Below are 19170 nucleotides of genomic sequence, written 5' to 3' on the forward strand. Positions count from 1 at the left end.
GGCTCACCCGGATCCAGGGGCCCAGGGCCTCGCCCGGACCCGGGACCCAGGCTCACCCGGATCCAGGGGCCCAGGGCCTCGCCCGGACCCGGGACCCAGGCTCACCCGGATCCAGGGGCCCAGGGCCTCGCCCGGACCCGGGGCCCAGGCTCACCCGGATCCAGGGGCCCAGGGCCTCCCCCGGACCCGGGGCCCAGGCTCACCCGGATCCAGGGGCCCAGGGCCTCCCCCGGACCCGGGGCCAGTCTCACCCGGATCCAGGGGCCCAGGGCCTCCCCCGGACCCGGGACCCAGGCTCACCCGGATCCAGGGGCCCAGGGCCTCGCCCGGACCCGGGACCCAGGCTCACCCGGATCCAGGGGCCCAGGGCCTCGCCCGGACCCGGGACCCAGGCTCACCCGGATCCAGGGGCCCATGGCCTCACCCGGACCCGGGACCCAGGCTCACCCGGATCCAGGGGCCCACGGCCTCACCCGGACCCGGGGCCCAGGCTCACCCGGATCCAGGGGCCCAGGGCCTCGCCCGGACCCGGGACCCAGGCTCACCCGGATCCAGGGGCCCAGGGCCTCGCCCGGACCCGGGACCCAGGCTCACCCGGATCCAGGGGCCCAGGGCCTCGCCCGGACCCGGGACCCAGGCTCACCCGGATCCAGGGGCCCAGGGCCTCGCCCGGACCCGGGACCCAGGCTCACCCGGATCCAGGGGCCCAGGGCCTCGCCCGGACCCGGGACCCAGGCTCACCCGGATCCAGGGGCCCAGGGCCTCGCCCGGACCCGGGACCCAGGCTCACCCGGATCCAGGGGCCCAGGGCCTCGCCCGGACCCGGGACCCAGGCTCACCCGGATCCAGGGGCCCAGGGCCTCGCCCGGACCCGGGACCCAGGCTCACCCGGATCCCGGGGCCCAGGGCCTCGCCCGGACCCGGGACCCAGCCTCACCCGGATCCCGGGGCCCACGGCCTCACCCGGACCCAGGATTCAGCCTCACCCGGATCCAGGGGCCCACGGCCTCACCCGGACCCGGGGCCCAGGCTCACCCGGATCCAGGGGCCCAGGGCCTCGCCCGGACCCGGGGCCCAGGCTCACCCGGATCCAGGGGCCCAGGGCCTCGCCCGGACCCGGGACCCAGGCTCACCCGGATCCAGGGGCCCAGGGCCTCGCCCGGACCCGGGACCCAGGCTCACCCGGATCCAGGGGCCCAGGGCCTCGCCCGGACCCGGGACCCAGGCTCACCCGGATCCAGGGGCCCAGGGCCTCGCCCGGACCCGGGACCCAGGCTCACCCGGATCCAGGGGCCCAGGGCCTCGCCCGGACCCGGGACCCAGGCTCACCCGGATCCAGGGGCCCAGGGCCTCGCCCGGACCCGGGACCCAGGCTCACCCGGATCCAGGGGCCCAGGGCCTCGCCCGGACCCGGGACCCAGGCTCACCCGGATCCCGGGGCCCAGGGCCTCGCCCGGACCCAGGACCCAGCCTCACCCGGATCCCGGGGCCCACGGCCTCGCCCGGACCCAGGATTCAGCCTCACCCGGATCCAGGGGCGCACGGCCTCGCCCAGACCCAGGATTCAGCCTCACCCGGACCCAGGGGCGCATGGCCTTGCCCTGACCCAGGGGCACATGGCCTCACCCGGACCCGGGGCCCAGCCTCACCCTGACCCAGTTTCCAGCCTCACCCGGACCCAGAGGCGCGCGGCTTCACCCAGTTCCGGGACCCAGCGGGGTTTCATCTTCTTGATCCCAATTCCTGTTGGTCAATTCCCTCTCAGCAATTCCTTCGGCCATTTTCTCAGAGTTCCAGGGCAGCCACCGCAGAACTCGTTGGGCGGCGGGCTCGGCGAAGCTACGGTGTGCCCGGTGCGCGGCGGCGGGCTGGTCCGGGGTGGCTGCGTCGGCCCTTGGGTCTGCAGCGGTGGCCGGTCGCCGAGCATGCGCACCTGGCCGCTTCCGAGGCGTTGAGATTCTTGAAGGACTCGGAGGTCAGCAAGCGCGTAGTCTCCCACCCCATGTCTCCCAGGGGCTCGTCTGTCCGTGCTCGGCAGCGAGTGAAGCCTTCCCCTCAGCCGGAGACCGCTGGGGGAACTGCGTCGAGCACGATCCAGGCCGCCATTGTGTCGCCTGAGCCGTAGTTTTTAAAGTGTGGTCTTTGGGTCACCGGCATCAGCTTCATCCCGCGTACCCCTCTCTTTTATTCTAGTTGTAGAGCATCTGCTCAGTCAGCCCTCCGGTGGTTCTGGATGGTGTCTGCTCTGCTCTCCCGTCGTAGTCTCAAAATTGTTGTGGTAGGCAGCAATCAGGCTTCTGCCCTATGCCTCCATCTTGGTCCTTGTTTGTATAGTTAAGTCTTGATTGTTGTTGGTGTCACTGGGAGGAATTGTCCTCCAGGCCAATTGGTCGTGCGGACCCTCTGTGTCTATAAAGGAAGAGTTGCTGTGCGGGAGACACGTTTATTTGCCGGGTCTTGGTGCAGCAAGGCTTTGGCGCTCACTGCGTCTGCCTCTTGAATGTGTCCCTTATGGTAGTGGTTGAAATCTGGTGTCATCTCACACCGACCACTAGATGCCTTCGTTTCTGGGTCTCCAATGGAGTGTAGGTCAGCTACTGCCTGTGGCCCCTCAGCATGAATTACAGCATCACTTATATTCGTGACCTGTTTCGGTGTCTTCCCCTTTTGGCTGCCTCCCTATCGCTCAGCTTCCCCAATCTCCCTAGGTGGTCGCTCTTGATACCCCCCTTTGTGGGCTGAGTGCAAAGTCTTGGTGTTGTTAAGCCTTGATTGCTGTTGGTACACTGGGAGGATGTGACCTCCAGTCCAATTGGCTGTGAGGATCAGCTGTGTCTATGCCGGGAGACAGCCCCATTCAACTAGACTTGCAAAATTGTAAAAGCCTCTGTGTTCAGCTTGGATGGGGCGGAGTTACAGGGCGGAGCCTACCGCCTTGGCTTCCCGTCAGCCCCGCCCTATGAGGTTCCTGTGTCTCAGTGTCCCTCCATACTCCCAGCAAACACCTCTGAGAGAAAAGCGCCCTGGAGTTTCGCGCGCTGCCAAACAGTCTAGTCTCTCCCCCAATGAATCTGGATTCCCAGATTCTCGCCCAGAACTGGGTTTCCGTGTAGTCAGAATTGGGGCTCACCGCAGTCTGGCGCTTTTGTCTCCTTCCCTCCAGGGCGACTCAGCGGCACAGTCAGCAGCCCATCCTCCGCGCACAATCCCCTGCGCGCCTCCGGTGCTCTGCTCTTCGCCGCCTCTCTGCACCTCTGCCCCACAGCCCAGCTTTCCCCAGTATGAGCCTGGCTTCCCCGGGTCTTTCCCGGAACTGGGGTTCAGTGCAGTTGGAACTGGGGGTTCAGCACAGTCCGGAGCCCTTGTCTCCCTCCCACTAGGGCAATCCAGCGGCACAGGCAACAGTCCCTCCTCTGCGCACATTCCCGTGCGCGGCTCCGGCGCAGCTCCTCTGTGTCTCCGTCCCACAGCCCAGACTCCCCCAGCATGAGCCCGGCTTCCCAGGGTTTCGCCGGGCACTGGGGTTCAGTGCAGTCGGAGCTGGGGTTCAGCACAATCTGGCGCTTTTATCTCCTTCCCGCCAGAGAACGCCAGCCAGGCCGTCAGCCGCCCCTTCCTCTCCGGCTCCGGCTTCCCCACATGCGCGCGGACTCCTGTCTCCACCCGTGTCTCCATACCTCAAGCTTTTACGGCTTCCCTGATTTTCCTTGTGGTTTTCTTTTTCCTTCTAATTGTGCGCATTTCAGTCAGCCAGCTTTCCTGTGGTTCTGGATGATGTCCGTTTTGATTTTTAGTTGTGTTTTTGAAATTGTTGTGCCCGGCTGTAGGTTAGGTGTTTAACCTATGCCGCCATCTTGGTTTCCTTCCTTTTTTTTTTTTTTTTTTTTTTTTTTTTTTTTAATATATATTTTATTGATTTTTTACAGAGGGGAAGGGAGAGGGATAGAGAGCTAGAAACATCGATGAAAGAGAAACATCAACCAGCTGCCTCCTGCACACCCCCCACCGGGGATGTGCCCGCAACCAATGTACATGCCCCTGACCGGAATCAAACCTGGGACCCTTCAGTCCGCAGACCGAAGCTCTATCCACTGAGCCAAACCGGTTTCGGCAATGTCTCTCTCCTTCTAATCCTCCCTCCCTCCCTTTAATTCTCTTTAAATATATCCCATGAGGATTAACAACAACAAAAGAGGACTAGACAAGTTTGTAAGCATGTGCCACTCCAAAATTAAGCCAGCACACTGAAAGTAAACATTGTTTACAATAATGGCAAATACAGATACATACTTGCAAACCCAAAATAATGTTAGGTGAGGTTAAAAAAAAAAAGACAACCTTGGAATCCTGGTAAAAACTCACAGTTTGTTTTTTTTATTCATTGTATCATATCGCTTTTTTATTAATGTTTAATTATATTTATATACATTTGTGTGTGTTAGGCTCCAAAAAAAAAACCCTCACAAATTCTATGAACATACAGTTTTATTGATTCTGATCTTTTGTTTTAAATATTTCTTAAGACTTTCCATAAAAGCCAAGAGCAATTCTGACTATATATTTTAATTTCTCCCCTCTTATTCTCCTTGAATGTCACCAGACTTGATCTCTGCTTAATATGTCTTTTTAAAAATATATATATTTTATTGATTTTGAGAGAGGGATAGAGAGTTAGAAACATCGATGAGAGAGAAACATCGACCACCTGCCTCCTGCACACCTCCCACCGGGGATGTGCCCGCAACCAAGGTACATGCCCTTGACCGCAGGCCAACGCTCTATCCACTGAGCCAAACTGGTCAGGGCTTAATATGTCTTAAATGCTTAATAATCAGAACATAAGAAATTTCAGAGCTAAGAAATTAACTTTCACAAGAAACTGTACTTATAACTTTGTGATTATAAAATTTGTTATTTGAAAGAATAACAAGCAAGATGATAAAAAGAAGCCTGAAAAAGATCAATTATGAGGGGGGAAAAAAGGTTAGCCTTACCAGATATTAAATATTAAAACATGAATACACAGAATGAACAATGTTAGAGAACAAAAAAAATCCAATACAGACAACTGATATTTTAAATCAGTTGGAATTACTGCACAGTCATATACAAAAAGGTAACACTGGGCCCTAGCTGGCTTGTATCAGTGGATAGAGCGTCAGCCTGCGGACTGAAGGGCCCAAGGTTCAATTCTGGTCCAGGGCACGTGCCCGGGTTTCGGGCTCAATCCCCTGTAGAGGGCATGCAGGAGGCAGCCAATCAATGATCCTCTCTCATCATTGATGTTTCTATCTCTCTTCCCTCTCCCTTCCTCTCTAAAATCATTAACGATATATTTAAAAAAAAGATAATATTGGATCTACTTTTCACATATTCCAAATATGTTAGAGATTTAAATGTTAAAATGAAACAAACTTTCCATTTCTACCCAAGATGGAGTAACAGGGACCAGATATATCCTCCCTGTTTCTGAAACAACTGAGAAAATGAACAAAATATATGAAATAACACTGGACATCAGACAACAAAGGACAGTGATCCTTGAGAAATAGGAAACAAATGAGGTAAGCCGTATACTTGAACTGCCTTGACAGTTTTACAGATGTTGGCACAAGAAGGAAGAAGCTAATGGGTCAAAGAAAAAAAAAAATCAGCCAAAACCGGTTTGGCTCAGATGATAGAGCGTCGGTCTGCGGACTGAAAGTTCCCAGGTTCGATTCCGGTCGAGGGCATGTTCCTTGGTTGCAAGCACATCCCCTGTGGGAGGTGTGCAGGAGGCAGCTGGTCGATGTTTCTCTCTCATTGATGTTCCTAGCTCTCTATCCCTTCTCCCTTCCGCTCTGTTAAAAATCAATAAAATATATATATATATTTTTAAATCACAACTACATTAAAAAAGAGATCTCAGGAGAAAAAAGGGGACATATGTAATATTTTCAACAATAAAGAATTATTTAAAGAGAGAGAGAGAGAGAGCTCAAATTAATAAGCCAACTTTCCATCTAAGACTGTAAAAAAAGAAAAGCAGACTAAATCCAAAGCAAGGAGAAGTAAGGAAATAATACAAATTAGATTTGAAATAAAACGAAATGGAAAACAGAAAAACAATAAAGCTCAACAAAACCAAAAGTTGGTTATTAAGAATCTTATATGGATAAAAAGGATTTTAAGTAAATAGTATAAACAGTTGTATGCCAACTAATTGGATGATGTAGATTACTGATAAATTCGACCAAATGTTTAAAGAAGAATTAAGATGCACCCTAGTCACACTTTCCAATTTCAAAAGTTAGTACAAAGCTATATTAATGAAGACAGCATGGTACTGGCATATAGGTCACTGGAATAGAATTGAGAGTCCAGAAATATATCCAGACATTTATGGTCAATTGACTTTCAACAAGAGTGCTAAGACTACTCCATGGGGGAAAAATAGCTTTTCAACAAATGGTACTAAACAAATTAATTTGAACCCCTATCTCACACCATATACAAAAATTAACTCAAAATGGATCCAAGACCAAAATGTAAGAGCTAAAACTATAAAACTCATTTAAGAACATACAGATGAAAATCTGTGTAACCTTGGATGAAGCAACAGTTTCTTATATATGACACCAAAAGCACAAGCAATCACGGGGGGGAAAAAACTGAATTCATCAAAATGTAAAACTTTGCTGGACTTCTGATGCTGGGAGGATGCATATGGGGGTGGCATACATCGAAGTAAACCCCAACCCTCGAGTGATGAATAACCAAGGCATCTCGCTGGCCTACATCATGTTGGTAGGACTGCTACATGTGGTTCTATTCAGCATCCTCTTCTTCAGTATTCCTGTTGTCTGGACCTTGACCAGTATCATCCATAATTTGTCTATGTATGTCCTCTTACATACGGAGAAAGGTACACCCTTTGAGTTCCCTGACCAAAGAAAGGCTTGGCATTACTGACACACTGGTAACAGATGGTAACATCTTCCTTCAATAAAGGGGAAGTCTAAAAATGTTTTATCCTCCATAAAAGAGAGATCCAAGTAACTATATTTAAATGTATGGATCTAAATTAATGATTATAGTACTAAACACTTGCCAAAGGTAACTATAGCTGATTTTATACTCATAATTACTACAATTAAAGAAAAAAGTAAAAAGAAAACTCACAGAATGGGAGAAAATATTTGCAAATCACATCTGATAAGGGTCTAGTATCCAGAATACAGAAAAAAACTCTTACAACTCAACATTAAAAAGACCCAATTAAAAATGGGCAAAGGATTTGCACAGACATTTCCTCAAAGAAAATATACAAATAGCCAATAAACACATGAAAAAATGCCCAACATCACTGGTCATTAAGAAAATGCAAAGCAAACAACAATGAGATAGACTTCACACCTTCTAGGATGTCTATAGTAAAAATGATGAATAACAAGGATCAGTGAGAATGTAGGAAATTAGAACCTTCATATATGACTGATGGAAATGTAAAATGGTGTAGCTGCTATAGAAAGCAATTTAGTAGTTCCTTAAAATTTTAAACATAGAGTTACCACACAACCCAGCAATTTAACTCCTAGGTATATAACTAAGGGAATTGAAAACAAATCTACACAAAATCTTTTGGGGATGACAGAAAGTTCTAAATTTAGATTGTGGTGATAGTTGCACAACTCGGTGAGTACACTAAAAACTACTGAACTGTGTACTTCGAGTGAATTGGATAGTATGTGAATTATATCTCAATAAAACCAGCTAAAAAAGGAAAAGAATGGAAAAGCATATTCCATGCTAATATTAATCAAAGGAAAGCTGGAGTGGCTGTATTAAAGTAAATTTCATGGTAAAGATTATTGCTAGAAACAAAAAAGGTCATTCCATAACAATAAAGAAGTCGATTTGTCAGCTCATAACAATCCTAGCTTGATGTACCTAGTAACATAGCTTCAAAAAAATAAAGCAAAAACGAACAGAACTACAAGGAGAAATCATCAAATCTACAATTACAGTTGGAGATTTCTACATCCTCTTTCAATAATTGATAGAACAAATAAAAAATCAGTAAGAACATAGAAGACTTAAAACAGTACAATAAACCAATTTGATCTAATGATCATTTATAGACCCAACTATAGCAGAACACATTCTTTTCAAGTGAACACAGAACATTTACCAGGATGAACCATATTCTGGGCCATAAAATAAGACTCAATAAACTGGAAAAGATTCACATAATCAAAGTATGCTCTCTGATTCACATCTACTTCATATACAAAACGCCAACTGAATTTCTGTCTCTAAATAAATGCTGAAAACATACACCAAATCACAGGAATAACAATGTCTAATCCTACCTGAAAAAGATCCAAAAGAGGCTTCCAAGAGAGCATTAAGATTGCAGCTTTGTTGATGTTTTTGGGAATTTCAGAATAAAACAGTGTATTTTCTCTGTTCTCACCAGACATAGCTATAAGAAAAAACAGTCTTTTAAATAATCACTTTTAAAAATAGCCATCGACTGCAATCATAGTAATAAGTACATAACGCCTTGTATATCTGCAAATTTTTATACTCTGTGGAATCTATAATAAATGTTAACAAGTAGGAGATACATATGCCATATGCCATGGAAATTCGTTTCAATAAAACTTGATATCAGAATGAAACTGTTTTCATTGTTTTGAGAGAGATCTTATTCTCTCTCAAAACAAACAAAAGTGTGTAAGATGATATAGGGACAAGTGTCATTTTTAGTTTTTGTTTTATTTTTAGTTTTTTTTATGTTTTTTTTTTTTTTTAATTGATTTCAGAGAGGAAGGGAGAGGGAGAGATAGAAACATCAATGATGAGAGATTCATTGATCGGCGGCCTCCTGCATGCTCCCTACTGGGAATCGAACTCCACAGCCAAGGCACATGCCCTGACTGGGACACTTCCTGGTTCATGGGCTGATGCTCAACCACTGAACCGCACTTGCCAGGCAGGGTTTTTTTTTTAATTGTTAGCCTCTTACAAACTGACAACAGACTCATGAGATTCCAAATGAGCGTGCTTTGTGACCACTTCAGATTACTAAAATTTCTTATTTTTCTGAACCATTAAAGTGCTTATTTAGAAACTAGAGGCCTGGTGCACAAAATTCGTGCAGGGGTGTGTGTGTCCCTCAGCCCAGCCTGCAACCTCTCCAATCTGGGACCCCTCGAGGGATGTCCGACTGCTCGTTTCCTGGCAGGATAGGGCCTAAACGGGCAGTCGGACATCCCTCTCACAATCCAGGACTGCTGGCTCCCAACTGCTCGCCTGCCTGCCTTCCTGATTGCCCCTAACTGCTTCTGCCTGTCAGCCTGATCATCCCTAATCACTCCCCTGCCAGCCTGTTTGCCCCTAACTGCCCTCCCCTGCCAGCCTGGTCGCCCCCAACTGCCCTCCCCTGCAGGCCTGGTCACCCCTAACTGCCCTGCCCTGCAGGCCTGGTCCCCCCCAACTGCTCTCCCCTGCAGGCCTGGGTCCCCCACAACTGCCCTTCCCTGCAGGCCTGGTCGCCCCCAAGTTCCCTCCTCTGCTGGCCTGGTCACCCCTAACTGCCCTCCTCTGCAGGCTTGATTGCCCCCAACTGCCCTCCTTTGCAGGCCTGGTCCCTCCCAACTGCCCTCCCCTGCTGGCCATCTTGTGGCAGCCATCTTGTGTCCACATGGGGGCAGCCATCTTTGACCACATGGGGGCAGCCATCTTGTGTGTTGGATATTACTCTTTTATTAGATATACACATGTCTGAATTCTAGTTTTTCTTCATTATAAATGTTCTATAACTGTAATCACTAATAAGTTTCAATGAAATATATACTTATATTAAAACAACACAGAAGCTGGTATCTGATTTGCTAAAAATCTCTTTTTACTTTATTGGGTAAAGGTAAAGGAAAGAGGTCTATATTAAGTAGAAGCCACATCTATTCTGGGAAATCATGCAATAATTGAATAGAAAGACACAGTAGTACAGAATGAGCTAGCTACATACAAAAGAGAACAGAAATACACTTTGGTTTTGAAGATGTGAACCAAAGAAAACTCAAAGAAAAACAAAGCCCTGCTACCCTAAAAGGTATTAGTAAGGTATCATTTCCAAAAAGGGTAGGAGAGAGTGAAGGAAAGAGAAAATAAATCTCATAGTTGGAATAAGAAGCTCTTGAGTGGAACAGTCTCAGCCTAGTGTTTCTGATAAAGGCAGAGAAGATGGTCTGTGGAAGGGCACGGTAACTTCCACACTAACCCTCGCAAAGGCTGGAGATGAGCCCTGAAATATCCCCATCATCCTTTATCCCTTATTTTCCTAAACCTTTCTTAGTTTGTGTTGTCTTTTGGAGTAGAAAGTTAAATATTAGCTGACATTTACTTCAGCACTTATTTTTGTCTTAATTCTGTTTTGTATATTCCAGCGTTACTTTGTTATAGAATTATTAAGACTGCAGTCAACTATCCACACCATTCCTAATTTTACTAAATGTGACCATTTCCTCTTAAGCCCTCTCCTTCCAAGAGCCTTCAGCACTCAAATATTAAAAAAAAACACACCTGGTTCTCAGCTATCCTCAAATGAGAGCCATTCCCCATAATTGTTTCAGTTGTCCCTCTTGAAACTGCTCTTTATTCTAAAATGTTTTCCTTGGCTTCATCCATAACCAGTACAAATTTCCAAAGCATAGTGCCAGGGAAGCACTAAACTTAGGCGGGGGAATCACTTCATAAGTTATGTAAATGTCTAACCGCTATGCTGTAACACCTGAAACTAATATATTATTGAATGCCAACTGTAATTGAAATTTATTTTTTAAATTTCCAAGGCATTCTATGTATACATATACCAGTTCTGTGTAAGCACAAAATGAGCATTCCTCATTGTTTCTTTCCTGATGACACACTGGTATTAATTGGTGTTTGAAGTATATTAAAAATTTTTAAACAATGGTTTTTTATTTAGAAAAATATTTTTGGGACATCCTATAAAATGAAACTCTGGGGTTGTTAAAGAAAGAATGAATCTATAATTATCAATATGGATTCTTGCAGAGAATATCTCTTAAAATACACACACACACACACACACACACACACACACACACACAGAGGCCAATGTAGCTAAATGGTTAGAGCATCACCACACAGACCGAAGGGTCTCGGGTTTGATTCCCTATCAAGGGTATGTACCTGGTTTGCAGATTCCATCCCCAACCCAGTCAGGGTGTGTATGGGAGGCAACCAATTGATGTGTCTCTCTCACAGTGATGTCTCTATCTCTCTCTCTCTCCTCCTTGCTCCTTCCCTTTTTCTCTCTCTCTAAAATCAATAAAAAATATCCTCAGAAAGTCGGGGAGGAACCAAGATGGCGGCATGGTTAAACAACTAATCTGCTGCCTCGAACAACAATTTCAAAAATACAACTAAAAGACAAAACGTCTACCACCCAGAACCACGGGAAAGCTGGCTGAGTGGAAGATTTACAACTAAGGAGAGAAAGGAGCACAAACGCTGAAAAGCTGAGGTACGGAGGCGCGCGAATCAGGCTGGCGGCGGGCGACTGGGCGCGCGGTTTTTCTTCAACCCGCAGGGAGACAAGCTCCCGATCACTCTGAAACCCAGTTTCTGGGGACTCGCGGGGGACCCAGACACCTACGGGGAAAAGCTGGACTCTCGGCCATCGGGTCAGAAAGTGAGAGTGACTTTTTTGCAGAGGTGCGCCCAGCAATCATTGTTTACTGCGCTGGAAGGCGGGGCGCAGGGACTTGGAAACGTGGAAAGGCAGAGACGGCTGATGCCAGCCATTGCCGTTGGCCACGCCCCAGCCTAGGGACGCCCTGAGATCCCGCCCCGCCCTGAGGCCCCGCCCCGCTCATTCTACAAACCTGCCCAGGCTCCACACAGCGGCTTTTGCATATAAATGGCCTGTTCTGTGGCAGCTTAACCAAATAAACTGCAGCTCCAGTCAGACTGCTCCAAAACCGCCCAAGCAAAGGAGGAGAAAACTAGTTCTTGCTGTAGCTCCTGCTGGGGGGCACACAGTACACAAGGGTATACCAAGAGTGTCCACCTCAAGTAACTGGGAGGCTGACCCATTGAACCAATAGGACATCTAGTACACAAAGCTACCCTACCAATTCAGGGAAGCAGCGAAATGAGGAGGCAAGGAAACAGATCACAAACCAAAGAAATGGAGGAGAACAAGCGACTGGACATAGAGTTCAAAACCACGGTTATAAGGTTTTTCAAGAATTTCATGGAAAAGGCCGATAAATTCAATGAGACCCTCGAAGATATGAAAAAGGACCAACTAGAAATTAAACATACACTGACTGAGATAAAAAATATTATACAGAGACCCAACAGCAGACTAGAGGATCGCAAGCATCAACTCAAAGATTTGGAATACAAAGAGGCCAAGGACACTGCTCCAGAGAAGTATGAAGAGAAGAGAATTCAGAAAGTTGAAGATAGTGTAAGAAGCCTCTGGGACAACTTCAAGCGAACCAACATCAGAATTATGGGGGTGCCAGAAGAAGAGAGAGAGCAAGATGCTGAAAACCTATTTGAAGAAATAATGAATGAAAACTTCCCCCACCTGATGAAAGAAATAGACTTACAAGTCCAGGAAGCACACAGAACCCCAAACAAGAGGAATCCAAAGAGGACCACACCAAGACACATCATAATTAAAATGCCAAGGGCAAAAGACAAAGAGAGAATCTTACAAGCAGCAAGAGAAAAACAGTTAGTTACCTACAAGGGAGCTCCCATACGATTATCAGCTAATTTCTCAACAGAAACCATGCAGGCCAGACGGGAGTGGCAAGAAATATTCAAAGTGATGAATAGCAGGAACCTACAACCAAGACTACTCTACCCAGCAAAGCTATCATTCAGAATTGAAGGGCAGATAAAGAGCTTCACAGATAAGAAAAAGCTAAAGGAGTTCATAACCACCAAACCAGTATTATATGAAATGCTGAAAGGTATTCTTTAAAAAGAGGAAAAAGAAGAAGAAAGATAAATATTATGAACAACAAATACATATCTATCAACAAGTGAATCTAAAAGTCAAGTGAATTAAAAATCTGAGGAACAGAATAAACTGGTGAACTTAATAGAATCAGAGGCATAGAATGGGAATGGATTGATAATTCTCAGGGGGAAAGGGGTGTCTGTGTGGGGGGTATGGGAAGAGACTGGACAAAAATCATACACCTATGGATAAGGACAGTGGGGGGGAGGTAAGGGCAGAGGGGGGGTGGGAACTGGGTGGTGGGAGATATGGGGGGAAAAAGGAGAAACAATTGTAATCTGAACAATAAAGATTCATTAAAAAAAAAAAAAAAAAAAAAATATCCTCAGGTGAGGATTAACAACAACAAAAAACAAACACACACACACACACAAATGGGGAGGAAAGTCTAATGAACAAAATAAACTGATGAACAAAATAGATCTAGAGACATAGAATCATAGAACAGACTGCAGAACTCCAGAAGGTATAATATATTTAATTTATACAAGTCTTAAATCAGTGGTATAATATACTTAATTTATACAAGCCTTAAATCTGGAGTGAATAGGGAAGAAGAGACCAAAACCAGCCTTGGTTTAAAAAAAATGACAGCAGCAGCTACTGAGAATGGGAACAAACTAATGGTTTTATTGTTTCTGCTCTTAATCTGACCATTACTAAGGAAAGGCATTCTGATCTAGCGTTAGAAAGAATTAATTTCTGGCATCTTTAACTTTGAAAATAAGATCATGATCAACCATGATTTGTCATCTGAAAGTAAAATAAAGTTAATGGGATAAACCAAGACTTCAAAGAAGCTTTTTGTTGTTGTTACTCCTTAAGGGAGGATACGTTTTCCATTGATTTTTAGAGAGTGGAAGGGAGGAGGAGAAACATCAATGTGAGAGAGAGATATCGATTGGTTGCCTCCTGCACATGCCCCACTGGGGCCAGGAATCGAACCTGCAACCAAGGTATGTGCCCTTGACTGGAATCCAACCCGGGACGCTTCACTCTGCGGGCCAACATTCCACCAGAGCCAAACCCGCTAGAGCCAAAAAAGCCCCCCCCACCCACCCACATGGAACCATCACTGATGCATTTATTTATTTACAATTGCATCTAGCCTCTAAGTTTGAATTAAGAAAGCATTTCCTCTCAGAAACTGACTTCATACTCACCAAGGTAATAGATCCTGTCTGAATGAGGCCCATCTGGATCATTCCTCTTTACAAACATAAAATCATGTGGTGCCTTAGCCATCATGTAGCCATGATATTTTCTGGTATCAGCCAGCAGCTTTTTAAGCTGACTCCAGGAATACCGCTCCACATAAAACGGCTCCAATTTAGGCTGATCCCCTGATTCAATATTCTCCTCACACTCTGCAGTTTCAAAGATCTCAACACCCAGCTGTTCTGTTTCCATTGCTGCTGCCATGTTGCATTTTCCTAGAAAAACAAAGCACATGAAGTTGTTCTCAGGCCCACCTTCTCTTATATTAATCAGAATGACAGTTTGACAGGGACCCTGCACCCTCCCCCCAATGCAAGAAAAAAAAGTTTTTGAGCACAGTTGCAATGAAACCTAGTAAGAAAAGCTCCCCCTTCTCTGTGTTCAGTTTAAAAATAAGATTTAAAAAAAATTGAGGTCATGTCTATTTCACATTGACTCTAAATCCCTTTGGGAACCTTTATAAAAGGCTCTCCTTAGGTATCTCTTGCCAAAATTCCTTTTTTCTTTCCCACACTGGAAGGAAACAGGCCATATGCCAGTTGGCTGTTATGCTCCTTCCAAGAGATGTCAACAGGGAAGCTGAATGTGCCAAGGGAGTTAAGTGCTTCTGTACTTTAAAAAGTGACACATTTAATAAATGTAGATTCTTCGGCTAACAGAAATAATCATAACCTATTAGAACAGCGATAAAACTGTCGCAAAACAACGTACTTTTAATAATCTTCTGAGGACACTTACTCAAGATAATATAAATACTGTTTCCTTTTAATTGAAACTCGAAGCAACAAAAGACTTAACTGGCTGGTATGTTTTTCTTTGTCTTCTGCTCTTGCCTAGACATCACTATCTTATGATTACTGTGGTAACTCTATACTATAAGGAATCTATGTGCCTATTATTACAGATTATACAAGTTTTATTCTCCTGATTAAATGAGGGGGGAAAAAAGTTACTACAAGTGGCTTTAATAGTTGAAGTAGTTGATACAGAAAGCAATTGATGGCCTGGCCAGTGTGGCTCACTGGTTGAGCATCGACCTATGAACTGGGAGGTCAGCGTTCGATTCCCAGTAAGGGCACATGCCTGGGTTTCGGGCTCAATTCCCAGTAGAGGATGTGCAGGAGGCAGCTGATGAGTTAATTCTCTCTCATCATTGATGTTTCTATCTCTCCCTCTCTCTTCCTCTCTGAAATCAATAAAAACATATTTTTAAAAAATTTTATTTAAAGAAAGCAACTGATGTTTGTTATCAATATTTTGATAAAAGTTTGAGCCCAATTTACCAGTTCAACCTCCAAACACCTCCAAACAGTGTTAGTATTTCATCTATTAATGATGTTTCTTTTCATGATATAAATCCTGAAGATGATGTATTTTTGCTTTATCTATTTCAATATTCAAATGTATCAGGAGCAAAGTATCAAAGAAAAATAACAAGCACTGTTATTATAAGCCATTGTGTGATATTCTGATATGTATTACTCATGACATTACTAAAAAGAAGCAAAATAAACAGAAATTCTGTGGCAACCAGTTCTTTTGAACTATTAAATGTCAAAAACTTGTGGACTTGGCAGATTGCATTTATGTAAGCAATTTCACATTGTATTTTATGTAAGCAAATGAACAACAATCAATACATGTTTTATATTTAATATGCTTTTTTTTAAAGCTCAATTTCACAGGTTAACAGGAGTTAACTACATAGAAAAAGTAATTAGCCGGTATGGGTTGTGAATTAGCCCATCAAGCATGCAGTATGGCATGCAAAATAAACTAAACTGTGTGGCCAGGATATTGTATCATTCTTTCATGCTACAGTGAATTGTACTACCATTTTCAATGTAATAGTAGCAAAAATGGCCAGAAAAGCCATTTGAGAATTATATCAGGTATACAACATGTAACATTAATGCAACCTTATATCAGTATACAACTTGTAATATTATTACAACTGGGCATTTACCACCAATGATTAAAATCCAAATAGCTCAGCAGAGAAAAAGTCATTTAGCTCAAATGGTATTCAGCATGCCAATATTAAATGGCAGTACTTTACAAAGGTGGTTGTTTGTCTGCCTAAAAGCTAGTGTAGGCCTACTTTCTATCAAATACGTCAATGGATCTAGCTTTATTTTTAATGGAGCGAAAGAAGCAGCTTCACAAATTGGGTTCATTTTTCTCAATTCCCCTTGTGTTAAATTTGGAACTTCATCTCCAAGAACTGGGCTAGGGAATAGAACAGGGAGCTAAGCAGACAGACCTCTGAAGTCTTACTGCCCAGCTCCTTGAGTTATCATTAATTTGATTGACATTTCTCCTATATAAAAGTTGCATTAGCTTGTACTTAAGCAAAATTATTAGTATTCCTAAACTGTAAGATCCCTGGACTATTTCTCTATCTTTCTACACACAAATTTTACAGTTCAAATGACACTACTACTCCATGTTTATGATAAATAGATATCCTGCATTTCCTAAGACCCGATATATAATTTTAGTACATTACACAAATGTGTAACTTAGTGATTTAATTTTCAGATTTTCATAACACCTACACATTCTCGAAATATATGATCCGAGTTTTGTAATTTCAAAAATTAGAAAATAGGGTCGGCATACATTCTCAGCACAGTGCATATATGTCACTACCCCCACCTATCTCATTTAAGGCCCTTCCCTGATGCTTACCCGATTGTATTTTCATCTGCTCAGATCTCTTCCACATTCAAAGAGATCTTTTCCAAGTGACTCAACTTCAAGCATAGATCCCTCTGCTCATTCTGTTCTCTTCTCACAGGAGTCTTGCCTTTTCTCACATCCAATCCTATTAACCAAGACAATGAAATAAGATATAAGGCTGCTAATCATTATCAAAATGAATCATATGACCAAAAAGATTAAATTATAAAAGTCTCATATATACTTAAAACTTCTACAGAAATTTTCTTATACAGAAACTTCTACAGAAATTTTCAGAATTTAACTGAATTATTTTGTATCTACATTTTAGATTAAAATTATTTCAGAAATGTACTCAAAAGAATATCCTAGCAATAGTATAAATCCTGACGCCCAGACATACATTAAAAGTTATGGAAAAGCTTCAAAAAATATAAAAGGCATACAGATATGAGGTTACTCATTGGCTATTACAAATCCTCAAAAATGACAGATGACTAACAAAGTTAATTTCTATTTTTCTGTTCCTGTTTTACATAATACATTTGTATTATTTTACATAATACATATTGAGCTATTTGGAGACCGAATAGACTCAGTAAAATAACCAAAAATGACAAAATAGGCCATTTTTGTGGGAAGGGAACTAACTTGCATTTAGTAACTTAAGATTTTTACAAGATAAAGAATGTACTACCCATTTTAAATGCATTCCACTTATGCTTTTTTTTTTCCATGTACACTCCTAAAATAACTAAATTAGGTAACCTTTCTGGAAAAGGAAGCATTAAGGTTGTTGAAAGTATAGCTTAGTAGAAGAAAAATAAAGGAGGAACTGTGATTACACCTGTTATTTTTCAGTTTTAATTCTGAAGAGAGAGGTAATGAGAAAAGCTCAATGGCAAATGGAGGGAAAACGGTGAAGTTATGACAGCACGGCAGCCATGTAGGAAGTGTCAAGACACCTTCCCAATGCACTATTAGCCTCGCAGAGAAAAGCATGTTGGATTAGAAAATAGCTTCCGATAGGACCCTTGAATTTGGACCCACTGAAATATCATCTCTTAACTTTTAATCCAAGGGCCAAATCGTCGTCCACTTAAACACCCCAAGCCTCACTGAACCAGCCTAGCTATCACTCTTCAGGGACCACAGCTAGTTGAGAGGTTCATCATCAGAGAGTGGACCCAGATTTTGAAGTCTATGAATGAGGAATGTCGAGAAGGGGGCCTAGGGAGAGGCCAAGTCTTAGGAGAAAAATGTGTAATCAGAGAAATTTTAGAAAGGAAAGTATTTGTCCTGCCCCAGGTGAGTGAAGCAGGAGAGGTGGTAGTGAGCAGGGAAGGGAGGGGAATCGACCTCGAGGGAGGCAGTAGAGAGGAAAGAACACCAGCTGGGAAACCAGAAAAATCTCGGTCCAAATGCGACCTGCCCAGTCGGGCTTTAGGCAAATCCCTTCGCCCCTGTGGGCTTCCGTTTCCCCGTCTGTCAGCCTGGGCCATCCCCGCTCCCCACCCGGGCGAGGCTCGGAAGATAACGGACGTGGACGTGCGGAGGCCAGCACCCAGCTCAGGGGGCCCAATGGACGTTGGTGGACGGAATTTCAGAGCCTCCGCTTCCTCTTCCGGCAAGTGGGGCCCCGCAGTCCGGCCCGCGCAGGCCCGGCGTCGGTGCACCGCGGGGCGGGCTACCGGGGGCGCGCGGGCGGCTCCGTGAGGCCGAGGCCCGGGTGGGCTGCGGCCCAGGCCTGGCAGGCGCAGAGGAAGGAGGGGCGGATACTGCACCTTCCCCCCGGCCCCGCCCGGACCGTCCCGACGCGCGTCAGGGTGCGGGCCTGCGCCGCTTCATGCCGCGCCGCCTCCTCCCCGACCCGGCTGCGGCAGCTCCCTCGGCGGCGGCGCCGGCGGTAGCCCAGGCGGAAGGCGGCACTTAGAGGCGGCTGGAGGACCGCTCGGGGGCTCCCGCGGCTCCGGCACTTCCGGTCCCTCGGCCCCGCCCCGCGACCAGCGGAGGCGACGCGGGGCGAAGAAGGGCGCCGCTCCCTGCTCGGTGGGGTTCCTTGTCACAGTGCCCTCTCGTGGCCGGAGGAGCGAACCGGGCGTAGGAGGGAGACGGGTGGCGTTGGGGACAGAGGTGACTTCTAGGAACTGGACGAGCGATTTGCAGGAAGCCAGAGGACGAACAGCAGCGCGTCTTTACTCCTCCAGTTTTTTTTCATT

General features: G+C 45.5%; 1 protein-coding gene across 4 annotated transcripts in view; it reads right to left on the bottom strand.

The window, feature by feature from the left end:
• DPP8 (dipeptidyl peptidase 8) overlaps window positions 1-18937 on the bottom strand; it is a 75384-nt gene extending 56447 nt beyond the window's left edge. For 2 of the 4 annotated variants that reach the window (XM_079768454.1, XM_079768457.1), the window contains exons 1-4: window positions 18736-18937; window positions 16961-17096; window positions 14215-14484; window positions 8352-8464 (exon numbers count right to left, since the gene is read on the bottom strand). In XM_079768454.1, coding sequence (XP_079624580.1) covers window positions 8352-8464; window positions 14215-14484; window positions 16961-16997 — 420 coding nt within the window. In that variant the 5' untranslated portion in view covers window positions 16998-17096; window positions 18736-18937. The other 2 variants (XM_079768456.1, XM_079768455.1) reach the window with 2 other exon arrangements.
• Window positions 18938-19170: the final 233 nt, after the last annotated feature.

This window comes from Cnephaeus nilssonii (assembly GCF_951640355.1).
Source record: "Cnephaeus nilssonii genome assembly, chromosome: 4".
In the NCBI taxonomy this organism is placed as follows: Eukaryota; Metazoa; Chordata; class Mammalia; order Chiroptera; family Vespertilionidae; genus Cnephaeus; species Cnephaeus nilssonii.